This window comes from Denticeps clupeoides, unplaced genomic scaffold, assembly GCF_900700375.1.
Source record: "Denticeps clupeoides unplaced genomic scaffold, fDenClu1.1, whole genome shotgun sequence".
Taxonomy (NCBI): domain Eukaryota; kingdom Metazoa; phylum Chordata; class Actinopteri; order Clupeiformes; family Denticipitidae; genus Denticeps; species Denticeps clupeoides.
The window spans coordinates 1-14,698 of NW_021629934.1; the positions used below are offsets into that span (position 1 = coordinate 1).

The 14,698-nt window shown below is 43.4% G+C and overlaps 1 protein-coding gene, 1 long non-coding RNA gene, 14 other non-coding genes and 14 pseudogenes across 19 annotated transcripts in view; 1 reads left to right on the forward strand and 29 right to left on the reverse strand.

The window, feature by feature from the left end:
• Positions 1-49: 49 nt before the first annotated feature.
• On the reverse strand, positions 50-167 carry LOC114777689 (uncharacterized; annotated as a pseudogene).
• A 142-nt stretch (positions 168-309) lies between these two features.
• Positions 310-428, reverse strand: LOC114777686 (5S ribosomal RNA). Its single transcript, XR_003746005.1, has one exon. It is a non-coding gene; the product is annotated as a 5S ribosomal RNA (ribosomal RNA).
• A 144-nt stretch (positions 429-572) lies between these two features.
• On the reverse strand, positions 573-691 carry LOC114777679 (5S ribosomal RNA). The gene has a single exon (XR_003745999.1). It is a non-coding gene; the product is annotated as a 5S ribosomal RNA (ribosomal RNA).
• A 137-nt stretch (positions 692-828) lies between these two features.
• On the reverse strand, positions 829-948 carry LOC114777699 (uncharacterized; annotated as a pseudogene).
• Positions 949-1,091: 143 nt separating this feature from the next.
• On the reverse strand, positions 1,092-1,210 carry LOC114777675 (5S ribosomal RNA). Its single transcript, XR_003745995.1, has one exon. It is a non-coding gene; the product is annotated as a 5S ribosomal RNA (ribosomal RNA).
• A 144-nt stretch (positions 1,211-1,354) lies between these two features.
• On the reverse strand, positions 1,355-1,473 carry LOC114777678 (5S ribosomal RNA). The gene has a single exon (XR_003745998.1). It is a non-coding gene; the product is annotated as a 5S ribosomal RNA (ribosomal RNA).
• A 144-nt stretch (positions 1,474-1,617) lies between these two features.
• Positions 1,618-1,736, reverse strand: LOC114777685 (uncharacterized; annotated as a pseudogene).
• A 143-nt stretch (positions 1,737-1,879) lies between these two features.
• LOC114777681 (5S ribosomal RNA) lies at positions 1,880-1,998 on the reverse strand. Its single transcript, XR_003746001.1, has one exon. It is a non-coding gene; the product is annotated as a 5S ribosomal RNA (ribosomal RNA).
• A 144-nt stretch (positions 1,999-2,142) lies between these two features.
• LOC114777702 (5S ribosomal RNA) lies at positions 2,143-2,261 on the reverse strand. Its single transcript, XR_003746008.1, has one exon. It is a non-coding gene; the product is annotated as a 5S ribosomal RNA (ribosomal RNA).
• A 138-nt stretch (positions 2,262-2,399) lies between these two features.
• On the reverse strand, positions 2,400-2,518 carry LOC114777692 (uncharacterized; annotated as a pseudogene).
• Positions 2,519-2,662: 144 nt separating this feature from the next.
• On the reverse strand, positions 2,663-2,781 carry LOC114777691 (uncharacterized; annotated as a pseudogene).
• Positions 2,782-2,927: 146 nt separating this feature from the next.
• On the reverse strand, positions 2,928-3,046 carry LOC114777680 (5S ribosomal RNA). Its single transcript, XR_003746000.1, has one exon. It is a non-coding gene; the product is annotated as a 5S ribosomal RNA (ribosomal RNA).
• A 143-nt stretch (positions 3,047-3,189) lies between these two features.
• On the reverse strand, positions 3,190-3,308 carry LOC114777697 (5S ribosomal RNA). Its single transcript, XR_003746006.1, has one exon. It is a non-coding gene; the product is annotated as a 5S ribosomal RNA (ribosomal RNA).
• A 143-nt stretch (positions 3,309-3,451) lies between these two features.
• On the reverse strand, positions 3,452-3,570 carry LOC114777676 (5S ribosomal RNA). The gene has a single exon (XR_003745996.1). It is a non-coding gene; the product is annotated as a 5S ribosomal RNA (ribosomal RNA).
• A 144-nt stretch (positions 3,571-3,714) lies between these two features.
• Positions 3,715-3,832, reverse strand: LOC114777682 (5S ribosomal RNA). The gene has a single exon (XR_003746002.1). It is a non-coding gene; the product is annotated as a 5S ribosomal RNA (ribosomal RNA).
• A 138-nt stretch (positions 3,833-3,970) lies between these two features.
• On the reverse strand, positions 3,971-4,089 carry LOC114777695 (uncharacterized; annotated as a pseudogene).
• A 144-nt stretch (positions 4,090-4,233) lies between these two features.
• LOC114777677 (5S ribosomal RNA) lies at positions 4,234-4,352 on the reverse strand. Its single transcript, XR_003745997.1, has one exon. It is a non-coding gene; the product is annotated as a 5S ribosomal RNA (ribosomal RNA).
• Positions 4,353-4,495: 143 nt separating this feature from the next.
• On the reverse strand, positions 4,496-4,614 carry LOC114777701 (5S ribosomal RNA). The gene has a single exon (XR_003746007.1). It is a non-coding gene; the product is annotated as a 5S ribosomal RNA (ribosomal RNA).
• Positions 4,615-4,758: 144 nt separating this feature from the next.
• LOC114777683 (5S ribosomal RNA) lies at positions 4,759-4,877 on the reverse strand. Its single transcript, XR_003746003.1, has one exon. It is a non-coding gene; the product is annotated as a 5S ribosomal RNA (ribosomal RNA).
• Positions 4,878-5,013: 136 nt separating this feature from the next.
• Positions 5,014-5,132, reverse strand: LOC114777696 (uncharacterized; annotated as a pseudogene).
• Positions 5,133-5,273: 141 nt separating this feature from the next.
• LOC114777687 (uncharacterized) lies at positions 5,274-5,392 on the reverse strand (annotated as a pseudogene).
• A 143-nt stretch (positions 5,393-5,535) lies between these two features.
• LOC114777698 (uncharacterized) lies at positions 5,536-5,654 on the reverse strand (annotated as a pseudogene).
• Positions 5,655-6,260: 606 nt separating this feature from the next.
• Positions 6,261-6,379, reverse strand: LOC114777688 (uncharacterized; annotated as a pseudogene).
• Positions 6,380-6,469: 90 nt separating this feature from the next.
• On the reverse strand, positions 6,470-6,588 carry LOC114777690 (uncharacterized; annotated as a pseudogene).
• A 143-nt stretch (positions 6,589-6,731) lies between these two features.
• Positions 6,732-6,851, reverse strand: LOC114777693 (uncharacterized; annotated as a pseudogene).
• Positions 6,852-7,201: 350 nt separating this feature from the next.
• LOC114777700 (uncharacterized) lies at positions 7,202-7,319 on the reverse strand (annotated as a pseudogene).
• A 143-nt stretch (positions 7,320-7,462) lies between these two features.
• On the reverse strand, positions 7,463-7,581 carry LOC114777694 (uncharacterized; annotated as a pseudogene).
• A 573-nt stretch (positions 7,582-8,154) lies between these two features.
• On the reverse strand, positions 8,155-8,273 carry LOC114777684 (5S ribosomal RNA). Its single transcript, XR_003746004.1, has one exon. It is a non-coding gene; the product is annotated as a 5S ribosomal RNA (ribosomal RNA).
• A 538-nt stretch (positions 8,274-8,811) lies between these two features.
• On the reverse strand, positions 8,812-10,119 carry LOC114777674 (uncharacterized). Its single transcript, XR_003745994.1, has 2 exons — positions 9,596-10,119; positions 8,812-9,447 (listed from the first exon to the last, which is right to left on the reverse strand). It is a non-coding gene; the product is annotated as an uncharacterized LOC114777674 (long non-coding RNA).
• Positions 9,659-14,698, forward strand: part of LOC114777673 (vacuolar protein sorting-associated protein 13A-like) — a 36,630-nt gene continuing 31,590 nt past the window's right edge. For all 4 annotated transcript variants that reach the window (XM_028967008.1, XM_028967010.1, XM_028967009.1 and 1 more), the window contains exons 1-12: positions 9,659-9,835; positions 11,106-11,149; positions 11,241-11,283; positions 11,719-11,814; positions 11,897-11,998; positions 12,526-12,635; positions 12,749-12,808; positions 13,178-13,237; positions 13,319-13,399; positions 13,760-13,817; positions 13,900-14,027; positions 14,589-14,695. In XM_028967008.1, the coding sequence (XP_028822841.1) occupies positions 9,736-9,835; positions 11,106-11,149; positions 11,241-11,283; positions 11,719-11,814; positions 11,897-11,998; positions 12,526-12,635; positions 12,749-12,808; positions 13,178-13,237; positions 13,319-13,399; positions 13,760-13,817; positions 13,900-14,027; positions 14,589-14,695 (989 nt within the window). In that variant the 5' untranslated portion in view covers positions 9,659-9,735. The remainder of the gene's footprint in view (positions 9,836-11,105; positions 11,150-11,240; positions 11,284-11,718; positions 11,815-11,896; positions 11,999-12,525; positions 12,636-12,748; positions 12,809-13,177; positions 13,238-13,318; positions 13,400-13,759; positions 13,818-13,899; positions 14,028-14,588; positions 14,696-14,698) is intronic.

Here is a 14,698-nt window from a genome sequence, read left to right on the forward strand (position 1 = left end):
CAAAGCGATGCAAAAAAACCTTAATTTTAAAAAGTTTTTCAACAGTTAAAGCTTACAGAACCTGGTATTCCCAGGAGGTCTCCATCCAAGTACTAACCAGGCCCAAGCCTTCTTAGCTTCCGAGATCAGACGAGACCAGGCATTCTTGGGCTGGTATGGCCGTAAGCAATCTCTGCTTGAAAATCTTGGACTTTAAACAACCTAGGCTTGAAAACATATCACAGAGTGAAAATACCTCTTAACTTACTTTGGAAAAACTAACAAAGCGATGCAAAAAAATTTCATTTTAAAAAGTTTTTCACCAGTTAAAGCTTACAGCACCTGGTATTCCCAGGAGGTCTCCCATCCAAGTACTAACCAGGCCCAAGCCTTCTTAGCTTCCGAGATCAGACGAGACCGGGAGTTCTTGGGCTGGTATGGCCGTAAGCAACCTCTGCTTGAAAATCTTGGACTTTAAACAACCTAAGCTTAAAAACATATCAAAGAGTGAAATTACCTCTTAACTTACTTTAGAAAAAAACTAACAAAGCGATGCAAAAAAACTTCATTTTAAAAAGTTTTTCAACAGTTAAAGCTTACAACACCTGGTATTCCCAGGAGGTCTCCCATCCAAGTACTAACCAGGCCCAAGTCCTCTTAGCTTCCGAGATCAGACGAGACCGGGCGTTCTTGGGCTGGTATGGCCTTAAGCAATCGCTGCTTGAAAATCTTGGACTTTAAACAACCTAGGCTTGAAAACATATCACAGAGTGAAAATACCTCTTAACTTACTTTAGGAAAAAACTAACAAAGCGATGCAAAACAACTTCATTTTAAAAAGTTTTTAAACAGTTAAAGCACCTGGTATTCCCAGGAGGTCTCCCATCCAAGTACTAACCAGGCCCAAGCCTTTCTTAGCTTCCGAGATCAGACGAGACCAGGCATTCTTGGACTGGTATGGCCGTAAGCAATCTCTGCTTGAAAATCTTGGACTTTAAACAACCTAGGCTTGAAAACATATCACAGAGTGAAAATACCTCTTAACTTACTTTAGAAAAAACTAACAAAGCGATGCAAAAAAACTTCATTTTAAAACGTTTTTCAACAGTTAAAGCTTACAGCACCTGGTATTCCCAGGAGGTCTCCCATCCAAGTACTAACCAGGCCCAAGCCTTCTTAGCTTCCGAGATCAGACGAGACCGGGCGTTCTTGGGCTGGTATGGCCGTAAGCAATCTCTGCTTGAAAATCTTGGACTTTAAACAACCTAGGCTTGAAAACATATCACAGAGTGAAAATACCTCTTAACTTACTTTAGAAAAAAACTAACAAAGCGATGCAAAAAAACTTCATTTTAAAAAGTTTTTCACCAGTTAAAGCTTACAGCACCTGGTATTCCCAGGAGGTCTCCCATCCAAGTACTAACCAGGTCCAAGCCTTCTTAGCTTCCGAGATCAGACGAGACCGAGCATTCTTGGGCTGGTATGACCGTAAGCAATCTCTGCTTGAAAATCTTGGACTTTAAACAACCTAGGCTTGAAAACGAATCACAGAGTGAAAATACCTCTTAACTTACTTTAGAAAAAAACTAACAAAGCGATGCAACAAAACTTCATTTTAAAAAGTTTTTCAACAGTTAAAGCTTTCAGCACCTGGTATTGCCAGGAGGTCTCCCATCCAAGTACTAACCAGGCCCAAGCCTTCTTAGCTTCCGAGATCAGACGAGACCAGGCGTTCTTGGGCTGGTATGGCCGTAAGCAATCTCTGCTTGAAAATCTTGGACTTTAAACAACCTAGGCTTGAAAACATATCACAGAGTGAAAATACCTCTTAACTTACTTTAGAAAAAAACTAACAAAGCGATGCAAAAAAACTTGATTTAAAAAAGTTTTCAACAGTTAAAGCTTACAGCACCTGGTATTCCCAGGAGGTCTCCCATCCAAGTACTAACCAGTCCCAAGCCTTCTTAGCTTCCGAGATCAGATGAGACCGAGCATTCTTGGGCTGGTATGGCCGTAAGCAATCTCTGCTTGAAAATCTTGGACTTTAAACAACCTAGGCTTGAAAACATATCACAGAGTGAAAATACCTCTTAACTTACTTTAGAAAAAAACTAACAAAGCGATGCAAAAAAACTTCATTTGAAAAAGTTTTTCAACATTTAAAGCTTACAGCACCTGGTATTCCCAGGAGGTCTCCCATCCAAGTACTAACCAAGCCCAAGCCTTCTTAGCTTCCGAGATCAGACGAGACCGGGCGTTCTTGGGCTGGTATGGCCGTAAGCAATCGCTGCTTGAAAATCTTGGACTTTAAACAACCTAGGCTTGAAAACATATCACAGAGTGAAAATACCTCTTAACTTACTTTAGAAAAAAACTAACAAAGCGATGCAAAAAAAACTTCATTTTAAAAAGTTTTTCAACAGTTAAAGCACCTGGTATTCCCAGGAGGTCTCCCATCCAACTACTAACCAGGCCCAAGCCTTCTTAGCTTCCGAGATCAGACGAGACCGGGCGTTCTTGGGCTGGTATAGCCGTAAGCAATCTCTGCTTGAAAATCTTGGACTTTAAACAACCTAGGCTTGAAAACATATCACAGAGTGAAAAAACCTCTTAACTTACTTTAGAAAAAAACTAACAAAGCGATGCAAAAAAACTTCATTTTAAAAAGTTTTTAAACAGTTAAAGCTTACAGTACCTGGTATTTCCAGGAGGTCTGCCATCCAAGTTCTAACCAGGCCCAAGCCTTCTTAGCTTCCGAGATCAGACGAGACCGGGCGTTCTTGGGCTGGTATGGCCGTAAGCAATCTCTGCTTGAAAATCTTGGACTTTAAACAACCTAGGCTTGAAAAAATATCACAGAGTGAAAATACCTCTTAACTTACTTTAGAAAAAAAATTAACAAAGCGATGCAAAAAAAACTTAATTTTAAAAAGTTTTTCAACAGTTAAAGCTTACAGAACCTGGTATTCCCAGGAGGTCTCCCATCCAAGTACTAACCAGGCCCAAGCCTTCTTAGCTTCCGAAATCAGACGAGACCGGGCGTTCTTGGGCTGGTATGGCTGTAAGCAATCTCTGCTTGAAAATCTTGGACTTTAAACAACCTAGGCTTGAAAACATATCACAGAGTGAAAATACCTCTTAACTTACTTTGGAAAAAACTAACAAAGCGATGCAAAAAAACTTCCTTTTAAAAAGTTTTTCAACAGTTAAAGCTTACAGCACCTGGTATTCCCAGGAGGTCTCCCATCCAAGTACTAACCAGGCCCAAGCCTTCTTAGCTTCCGAGATCAGACGAGACCGGGCGTTCTTGGGCTGGTATGGCTGTAAGCAATCTCTGCTTGAAAATCTTGGACTTTAAACAACCTAGGCTTGAAAAAATATCACAGAGTGAAAATACCTCTTAACTTACTTTAGAAAAAAATTAACAAAGCGATGCAAAAAATCCTAATTTTAAAAAGTTTTCAACAGTTAAAGCTTACAGAACCTGGTATTCCCAGGAGGTCTCCCATCCAAGTACTAACCAGGCCCAAGCCTTCTTAGCTTCCGAGATCAGACGAGACCGGGCGTTCTTGGGCTGGTATGGCCGTAAGCAATCTCTGCTTGAAAATCTTGGACTTTAAACAACCTAGGCTTGAAAACATATCACAGAGTGAAAATACCTCTTAAATTACTTTAGAAAAAAAACAACAAAGCGATGCAAAAAAACTTCATTTTAAAAAGTTTTTCAACAGTTAAAGCTTACAGCACCTGGTATTCCCAGGAGGTCTCCCATCCAAGTACTAACAAGCCCAAGCCTTCTTAGCTTCCGAGATCAGACGAGACCGGGCGTTCTTGGGCTGGTATGGCCGTAAGCAATCTCTGCTTGAAAATCTTGGACTTTAAACAACCTAGGCTTGAAAACATATCACAGAGTGAAAATACCCTCTTAACTTACTTTAGAAAAAAACTAACAAAGCGATGCAAAAAAACTTCATTTTAAAAAGTTTTTCAAAAGTTAAAGCACCTGGTATCCCCAGGAGGTCTCCCATCCAAGTACTAACCAGGCCCAAGCCTTCTTAGCTTCCAAGATCAGACGAGACCGGGCGTTCTTGGGCTGGTATGGCTGTAAGCAATCTCTGCTTGAAAATCTTGGACTTTAAACAACCTAGGCTTGAAAACATATCAAAGAGTGAAAATACCTCTTAACGTACTTTAGAAAAAAATTAACAAAGCGATGCAAAAAAACCTAATTTTAAAAAGTTTTTCAACAGTTAAAGCTTACAGAACCTGGTATTCCCAGGAGGTCTCCCATCCAAGTACTAACCAGGCCCAAGCCTTCTTAGCTTCCGAGATCAGACGAGACCGGGCGTTCTTGGGCTGGTATGGCCGTAAGCAATCTCTGCTTGAAAATCTTGGACTTTAAACAACCTAGGCTTCAAAACATATCACAGAGTGAAAATACCTCTTAACTTACTTAGAAAAAAACTAACAAAGCGATGCAAAAAAACTTCATTTTAAAAAGTTTTTCAACAGTTAAAGCTTACAGCACCTGGTATTCCCAGGAGGTCTCCCATCCAAGTACTAACCAGGCCCAAGCCTTCTTAGCTTCCGAGATCAGACGAGACCGGGCGTTCTTGGGCTGGTATGGCTGTAAGCAACCTCTGCTTGAAAATCTTGGACTTTAAACAACCTAGGCTTGAAAACATATCACAGAGTGAAAATACCTCTTAAATTACTTTAGAAAAAAATTAACAAAGCGATGCAAAAAAACCTAATTTTAAAAGGTTTTTCAACAGTTAAAGCTTACAGAACCTGGTATTCCCAGGAGGTCTCCCATCCAAGTACTAACCAGGCCCAAGCCTTCTTAGCTTCCGAGATCAGACGAGACCGGGCGTTCTTGGGCTGGTATGGCCGTATGAAATCTCTGCTTGAAAATCTTGGACTTTAAACAACCTAGGCTTCAAAACATATCACAGAGTGAAAATACCTCTTAACTTACTTTAGAAAAAAACTAACAAAGCGATGCAAAAAAACTTCATTTTAAAAAGTTTTCAACAGTTAAAGCACCTGGTATCCCCAGGAGGTCTCCCATCCAAGTACTAACCAGGCCCAAGCCTTCTTAGCTTCCAAGATCAGACGAGACCGGGCGTTCTTGGGCTGGTATGGCCGTAAGCAATCTCTGCTTGAAAATTTTGGACTTTAAACAACCTAGGCTTGAAAACATATCACAGAGTGAAAATACCTCTTAACTTACTTTAGAAAAAACTAACAAGCGATGCAAAAAAACTTCATTTTAAAAGTTTTTCAACAGTTAAAGCTTACAGCACCTGGTATTCCCAGGAGGTTTCCCATCCAAGTACTAACCAGGTCCAAGCCTTCTTAGCTTCCGAGATCAGACGAGAACGGGCGTTCTTCGGCTGGTATGGTCTTAAGCAATCTCTGCTCTAAAATCTTGGACTTTAAACAAAAAAGGCTTCAAAACATATCCAAGAGTGAAAATACCTCTTAATTTACTTTAGAAAAAAGATAACAAAGCGATGCAAAAAACTTCATTTTAAAAAGTTTTTCAACAGTTAAAGCTTACAGCACCTGGTACTGCCAGGTAGTCTCCCATCCAAGTACTGACCAGGCCCAAGCCTTCTTAGCTTCCGAGATCAGGCGAGACTGGGCGTTCTTCGGCTGGTATGGCCATAAGCAATCTCTGCTTGAAAATCTTGGACTTTAAACAAAAAAGGCTTCAAAACATATCCAAGAGTGAAAATACCTCTTAATTTACTTTAGAAAAAAGATAACAAAGCGATGCAAAAAACTTCATTTTAAAAAGTTTTTCAACAGTTAAAGCTCACAGCACCTGGTATTGCCAGGCAGTCTCCCCTCCAAGTACTGACTAGGCCCAAGCCTTCTTAGCTTCCGAGATCAGGCGTACTTCGGCTGGTATGGCTGTAAGCAATATCTGCTTGAGAATCTTGGACTTTAAACAATGCACTTAATATGTAATCCCCCGCTGGGGGACGTATCTGATATTAAACTGACATCAGGGTGGGTCGCACCTTAAGGCCGAGAGCTGGACAACCCCACTTAATCTATTCAGCTGCATCCCACTGCACAGCCAAGCCTGCGAAAGATTCTCGTAGAGCACTCACAGACACGGACACCTGAAGAGCAGTTTGTAAAAAAAATAAATAAAATAAAAAAAGGCGAGAAAACATATCCGAGAGTGAAAATGACTCTTACCTTCATTTAGAAAAAAGATAACAAAGCGATGCAAAAAACTTCATTTTAAAAAGTTTTTCAATAGTTAAAGCTTACAGCACCTGGTATTGCCAGGCAGTCTCCCATCCAAGTACTAACCTGGCCCAAGTCTTCTTAGCTTCCGAGATCAGACGAGACCGGGCATTCTTCGGCTGGTATGGCCGTAAGCAAGCTCTGCTTGAAAATCTTGGACTTTAAACAAAAAAGGCTTCAAAACATAACCAAGAGTGAAAATACCTCTTAACTTACTTTACAAAAAAGCTTACAGCACCTGGTATTCCCAGGCAGTCTCCCATCCCAGTACTAACCAGGCCCAAGCCTTCTAAGCTTCCGAGATCAGACGAGACCGGGCATTCTTCGGCTGGTATGGCCTTAAGCAATCTCTGCTTGAAAATCTTGGACTTTAAACAAAAAAGGCTTCAAAACATAACCAAGAGTTAAAATACCTCTTAACTTACTTTAGAAAAAAGATAACAAAGCGATGCAAAAAACTTCATTTTAAAAAGTTTTTCAACAGTTAAAGCTCACAGCACCTGGTATTCCCAGGCAGTCTCCCCTCCAAGTACTGACCAGGCCCAAGCCTTCTTAGCTTTCCGAGATCAGACGAGAACGGGCGTTCTTCGGCTGGTATGGCCGTAAGCAATATCTGCTTGAAAATCTTGGACTTTAAACAATGCACTTAATATGTAATCCCCCGCTGGGGGACGTATCTGATATTAAACTGACATCAGGGTGGGTCGCACCTTAAGGCCGAGAGCTGGACAGCCCCACTTAATCTATTCAGCTGCATCCCACTGCACAGCCAAGCCTGTGAAAGATTCTCGTGGAGCACTCACAGACACGGACACCTGAAGAGCAGTTTGTAAAAAAAAAAAAAAAAAAAAGGCGAGAAAACATATCAAGAGAGTGAAGATGACTCTTACCTTCATTTAGAAAAAAGATAACAAAACTATGCAAAAAACTTCATTTTAAAAAGTTTTTCAACAGTTTAAGCTTACAGCACCTGGTGTTGCCAGGCAGTCTCCCCTCCAAGTACAGACTAGGCCCAACCTTCTTAGCTTCCGAGATCAGACGAGAACGGGCGTTCTTCGGCTGGTATGGCTGTAAGCAAGCTCTGCTTGAAAATCTTGGACTTTAAACAAAAAAGGCTTCAAAACATAACCGAGAGTGAAAATACCTCTTAACTTACTTTAGAAAAAAGATAACAAAACTATGCAAAAAACTTCATTTTAAAAAGTTTTTCAACAGTTAAAGCTTACAGCACCTGGTATTGCCAGGCAGTCTCCCATCCAAGTACCGACCAGGCCCAAGCCTTCTTAGCTTCCGAGATCAGACGAGAACGGGCGTTCTTCGGCTGGTTTGGCCGTAAGCAGCCTCTGCTTGAAAATCTTGGACTTTAAACAATGCGCTTAATATGTAATCCCCCGCTGGGGGACATATCTGATATTAAACTGACATCAGGGTGGGTCGCACCTTAATGCCGAGAGCTGGACAACCCCACTTAATCTATTCAGCTAATCTATTCGTTGTCGTGTTGAAACGTTGAAGAACCTCTGACGTTCTGTTTCATCTGAAGACCAGAAGTCTGTCATTGTGAAACACTGCAGCACAGCACACGGTGATTGCCAGGCAGTCTCCCATCCAAGTACTAACCAGGCCCAAGCCTTCTTAGCTTCCGAGATCAGACGAGACCGGGCGTTCTTCGGCTGGTTAAGTGCACTTAATCTATTCAGCTGCATCCCACTGCACAGGCAAGCCTGTGAAAGATTCTCGTAGAGCACTCACAGACACGGACACCTGAAGAGCAGTTTGTAAAAAAAAAAGAGAAAAAGAAAAAAGGCGGGAAAACATATCCGAGAGTGAAAATGACTCTTAACTTTATTTAGTAAAAAGCTAACAAAGCGATGCCAAAAACTTCAATTTAAAAAGTTTTTCAACAGTTAAAGCTTACAGCACCTGGTATTGCCAGGCAGTCTCCCATCCAAGTACTAACCAGGCCCAAGCCTTCTTAGCTTCCGAGATCAGACGAGACCGGGCGTTCTTCGGCTGGTATGGCCGTAAGCAATCTCTGCTTGAAAATCTTGGACTTTAAACAATGCGCTTAATATGTAATCCCCCGCTGGGGGACATATCTGATATTAAACTGACATCAGGGTGGGTCGCACCTTAATGCCGAGAGCTGGACAACCCCACTTAATCTATTCAGCTAATCTATTCGTTGTCGTGTTGAAACGTTGAAGAACCTCTGACGTTCTGTTTCATCTGAAGACCAGAAGTCTGTCATTGTGAAACACTGCAGCACAGCACACGGTGATAACCATCACCCTTCACTGAAAAAGATAACCCGTTGGATGAACTCAATTAAACTGTGGGCAGGATTTCCATCCAATAAATATATATACTGTAGATCCAAATCAAATGACATATATCAATGGATTGAAGTAGTCCAACTAATTTTTATCAAATGCAGCTACAATAAAATAATTACAATAAATAAGTGAAAATGATTTGTTTGTCAAACTTAAACTTATTTTATTCATAGGAAATTAGGTTATTAAGTTATATTTTCCATTTTATCTCCAATTAAGACATGAGACAAAACCCATTTGAGGTGTTTTTATTGATAGCCAGTAAAACCACCAAAGGATGGACAGTGCAGCTTACATTGTATTTTTAAACAACCCAGAAATAACTTACAATTCAATAATTAAATACACACACCAATATATTAACTTTTAGACTTCAAAAGGATTTAAGAGCGGTGAACTGAAATAGTACTTATGTAACAGGTTTGAGACAGACCAAGCTGGACGTCGGGTTTGTACAGATAGAGTCCCAGGTTCTCACACAAGTACAGAACATCCAGACCTACACGTCTGCTCTGTGATCAAGCACCACTGTCTATCTGATTCCAAAATTATATGATATTTCAAGCTCTGGGATGGTTCATGTCTGCAAGTCCTTCAGCGCTTAACACTGTAGGAACTCCAACTTCACATTTTTAGTGTACAGTTCATGGTTTGTAGTGTTCAGCATTCTCCTTAACGCAAGTGTTGTGCGTGTGGTTTGCTGTTCAGGCCTCCGCCGCTGAGGATGGATGCGTCACTGGGGATTTACAGGATCCGAAGCGATGGTGCTGAGGACTCCGAGGATGTGGGAATTAAGACCGAAGGCATTAAAGTCCTGAGCAAGACTGGCAGTGTCATCATGCTGGGGTTCAATTTTTCTGTCCTGTTCCTGGTAAAAAAAAAAAAAAAGTATTATTCTATTTAATGTACAGTACTTTGTGCTTCATAAGTAATATGGTATGGTTTATATGATTTATATATATATATATATATATAGTGAGGCGCGTGTGTGAATGAAAGGGGAGGGACGACTGGACCAGCTGCGATGTGATAGGCTGCAGTCAGAGATGATTGGCAGGAGCCACGCCCATTCGTGTTCCCGTGTTTATGCCGGAAGTGGAGCGCTCGTCCCGGAGAAGAGCAAGATGTCAGCGGCGAGGTGAGGCGAGGCGGGAAGATGGTGTTCGAGTCGCTGGTCGTGGACGTTCTCAACCGCTTCCTGGGCGACTATGTGGTGAACCTGGACAGTTCCCAGCTCCGCCTGGGCATCTGGGGAGGTAAGACGCGTCGCGCCGCGTCCGTCACCCCCGTTCCAGCGCGACACAGCCAAGCTAAAGCGGCTCCAGGAGCTCAGGACGCGGCCAGAAGGCGCCAGGCTCGGTCTGCGTCCTTCTGTTTCCGGGTCAGCAGTGTAAAACCAGCCGTCATGCTAATCACGTGGTTACCAGCAGCCCTCCACACGTTCGCTGACGTCACATCGCGGCGTTAATCCCCGGTTCAGTTCTCTGATCCGGATTCCGCGGGTCCGGATCAACCACGTGTTCGCGTTTCCTGCAGCTGATTGGTCCATTTAAGAAACCGACTCCCGAGTCAGATCCAGATAATCATCAAATAAAGCGAAACAAAACGCTGCAACAAGCACACCCACCCTGGGACACATCCCCCACTGTCACCAAGGGTGACGTTTAAATACAGAGGATACGTGTCACCGTGCCACCGCATGCTGCGCTGCAGTGTTTCACAATGACAGTCATTTCACTTTCCGTTCACCTGCTGGTTATGGAGTCCTGGGACACACCCACCCTGCACATACGTCCCCCACTGTCACCAAGGGTGACGTTTAAATACAGAGGATACGTGTCACCGTGCCACTGCATGCTGCGCTGCAGTGTTTCACAATGACAGTCACTTCACTTTCAGTTCACCTGCTGGTTATGGTGTCCTGGGACACACCCACCCACCCATTTTATATCTCCTGTATTCGTCTGTACGTGCAGGGTGTTCCGACACAAGTTAACGCGGGCGTGTCCCAGGAGTCGCCCACGTCTCGCCTGCTCGCTCGATTCCTTCTCGGCGAGTCCGTGGCGCAGCGTGATCGGTCCCAGCCTCCCGAGTGCTGCTGCATTTCAGACCGTGTCTCCAAGCCCGAGAGGATCTTCTTTACGTACTTTATGTCCCCCGACATTTAATCCCCCGTCAGGAAAAAAAAAATTGACTTATTTTCCCCCGAATATGCAATTTCAATAGTAAGCATGTAAGATTTTTTTAATATTCATATGAGTAAATCTATTAAAATGTTTGTAGGCATTTTAAACCGGTGACGTATATTTACCGTCTGAAAAACGCCGCTTCAGCCGGAGGTGATGAATAAACAGGCAGGTTTACAAGAGAGAATTCTGTTTATGCATCATGTTCATATGTTTCATATTATATATATATATAGAACATGTAAAATGTTCTGGTTGCTTATTTGTGTGTTTAGTGCTTATTCATATGGTACATAAGTCACCTGCAGTTCGGTTCGAATCCTCCGTGTGTCTTCTGCAGGTGACGCCGTGCTGAAGAACCTGGAGATAAAGGAGAATGCCCTGGTGAGCGCCTGTTCATCTGGAGCTCGGTCTCTCCGGGGCTTCTTGCTCTTCCAATTTCTACAAATGAATCTTGTTGTTCTCACTCCATCAGAGTCAGCTGGACATTCCCTTTAAGGTGCGGGCGGGGCACATAGGTAAGGAGCCCCTCCCCTAAAACGTTACCTCCACAGACTGTCATGGCTTCCATGCGAAGCTTTGCAGTTGCTTGGTGACTGGATGTAAAAATGAGCACAAATGTATTTTTTAGTATATGGGTGTTGTTTGAACTGTGTGTATATGGGTGTGTGTGTGGGGAGTGTGTATATGGGTGTGTGTGTGTGTGTGTGTGTGTGTGTGTGTGTGTGTGTGAGCTCTTGAAGATGAAGGTGAAGTAGCATTTTATGCAGACAAAGCTTCCTGAAGTTCTCAGGTGGTCATGGCCTGTACATTTTAAATCTTCTAAATCTGCGGTAAACCCGCGAGCATCTGACTGAATTAGAAAATGCAGCATTTTCACGTTGAATCCGCAGCCGCTCTGGTCTTGTGTTGGAGTTGCGTATCCGTGTTTAAATACGTGTGTGTTTGTGTAGGGCGGCTAGAATTAAAAATTCCGTGGAAGAATCTGTACACTCAGTCAGTGGAGGCCACGCTGGATGAGGTCTACCTTCTCATCGTGCCCACAGCCAGTAAGTGTGTGTGTGTGTGTGTGTGTGTGTGTGTGTGTGGAAGCTGCTATTTAAAATGAAAGATGTCCTGTGCGTGTTCCAGGTATAAAATACGACGCAGTGAAGGAGGACCGGCAGCTTCAGGAGGCTCGACAGCGAGAGCTGCAGCGGATTGAAGAAACCAAACAAAGAGCAGCTGAGCAAGGTGTGTGTTGTCCTGAGTGACAGGTGTCATTTAAAAACTGGAGATGTTGTGTTGCTCTCTGCTGGGAACAATTCTTTTTCTTTTTTTTTTTTTTTTTTTGATGTTCATGGGTAGTGTAGTTTAAAAAGCTTCGCAGGTTAAATTGTTCATGTACATTTACAGCATTTATCAGACACCCTTATCCAGAGCGACTTACAGTCAGTAGTTACAGGGACAGTCCCCCCGGAGACACTCACGGTTAAGTGTCTTGCTCAGGGACACAATGGTAGTATGTGGGTTTTGAACCCGGGTCTTCTGGTTCATAGGCGAGTGTGTTACCCACTAGGCTACTACCACACAAAATTTTCATGTTTGGTGCTTTTTGCTGCTGTGCAAGGCATCGTGGGTAATGTACTTTAAAAAGCTTCAGAGGTTAAATTGTTCATGTTAGGTGATTTTGCTGCTGTGCATGGCATCATGGGTAGTAATGCTTTTAATGCGCTGCTTTAGTGGAGCAGGGTGAGAGATCGCTGCGGTTCCCTTCACAGACAACCCAAAGCAGGAGAAGCAAGATACGTTTGTGGAGAAACTGGTCACTCAGGTCATTAAAAACCTGCAGGTGAAGATCTCAAACATCCACGTCCGATATGAGGATAATGTAAGTTTACACACACATGCATAGGTGTGGCTCATGGGCGTCTTGAGTCATTTGCAATTCTTGATTTTGTGTGTGTGTGTGTGTGTGTGTGTGTGTGTTGTTGTTAACTACAGGTTACAAACCGCAACTGCTCGATTTCATTTGGGGTCTCTCTACAGAACCTCAGCCTACAGGTAACACACACACAGGGACATGCTTATAAGAGCTATTGACATTAATCTCACCACCGATGCAGACGTGGATTATTCTGAGTTGCACTTGTAAACTTTAAATATACAAAATCCCAATATCACAGTCAATAAGATAATTTATATGCTGTATATACCAGAGCTGTAAGTAAATCTTGGCCGGGTCGGGTTCAGGACTTAACTCTCATCTCACTGACTTACTGGAAAACATGATGTGAAGTAATGGGAGGCGTCGTGACCCGTCGATAATCATTTACACGTCTGATGCTCATGTCAGGAAAGGTTGTCTGAGAGTTCGGTGTTCCCACCAAGGTGCCGTGCATGCTTTTTAATGATTGCATTTCGACGTTTCAGACTGCTGATAAGAACTGGACTCCGTGTCTCCTGGACGATAAAGCGAAGCTGTTTTATAAGGTATCTGCCGCACACGCTCAGATGCTCACAATCAGCACGCCACACGAGCCGACCCCTGCTCACCCTCTCTGTCGTGTGCAGTTGGTGCGTCTGGACAACCTGTTTGCTTACTGGAACGTCAACTCCGAGCTGTACTCCAGACAGGCGGCAGACGAGGCGCTGGTAATTATACACGCTTATGCACACTCGCGTGCAAACATTTATATGCTGAACCTGCCGAAATGTTCAATAAAGTCCAGCAAGTTCGCCATAATCAGCCATTAGTTGGTAAGACACCCCCCTCTGACCCAGACAAGCACCCCACTTACGATTATCGCGTCCCTGTCACTACTGATTGTATCCAGAGCAACTTACAACCAGTAGTTACAGGGACAGTCCCCCCCCCGGAGACACTCAGGGTTAAGTGTCCTGCTCAGGGACACGATGGTAGTAAGTGGGGTTTGAACCCGGGTCTTCTGGTTCATAGGCGAGTGTGTTACCCGCTAGGCTACTACCACATGCTTCTTTCTGCCTTTCACACAGCGATGTCTGAGGCACAACATCGCGGTGGAGACCACCATCCCTCACGACTACCACTACGGTGAGCTTGTGTGTTTCGTCCTGAGCCTTTATTTTTTTCGGCGAGTGTTCTCTGCTGCTCACCGACCGCTCTCGTTCCTCAGTGTTCCGGCCGATTTCGGCCAAGGCCAAGCTGCAGATGAACCCCCGTTCCGATGTGGACTTCTCCTCGCCACGAGTGGACCTGATGGTCAACCTGCCTGAGATTTCCATTGAACTCAGCAGAGCTCAGGTGGCTGCATCTCATAATGAACTGAGACCAACTTCTGTTCAGCTACAAAGTCTTGGTCCAAGTTGGTGATCCACAATTTTCATACTCGAATAGTCATGCGCTATAAAACTGCTCCCATTTAGCTTCTGGATTTTATTTAGTTTGCTGCACACTACATTACAAACAAAACTCAATTTTCCAAACAAAAAGTTAGAATGGAGAATAGAATAATTTTTTTTCTGTTAGCATCAGTACAACTGGGCAAAACATTTTACAACATAAGGCAATTTCAATCACAGTTCATGGACACGCACAAATAAATCAAATAAAAAATAGCGTATGATATGGAGGATGAGATGAATTTGCGGGTTTCTCCCCAGTCGCTGCACGTATATTGATCAGTGTCTGGACGTCAACGTTAAAAATACGTCTGGCGACAACTGTGTTCGTTTCCTGTGGATCTTCGTCCACGATGTCGACCTATCGCTGCACTCCCAGGTTCATGGAGCCTGTGTTCGTCTTGTTGGGTGTGTCGTGCTCCTGTTTTGTGGTAACGCGACTCTTGACCTTTCACCTCTGCAGTATGTCAGCATTTTGGAGTTGCTGGGCTCGGTGGATATGATGTCACGGAACCTGCCGTACCGAAAGTACCGTCCGGAACTTCCTCTACATAGCAACGCGTTCCTGTGGTG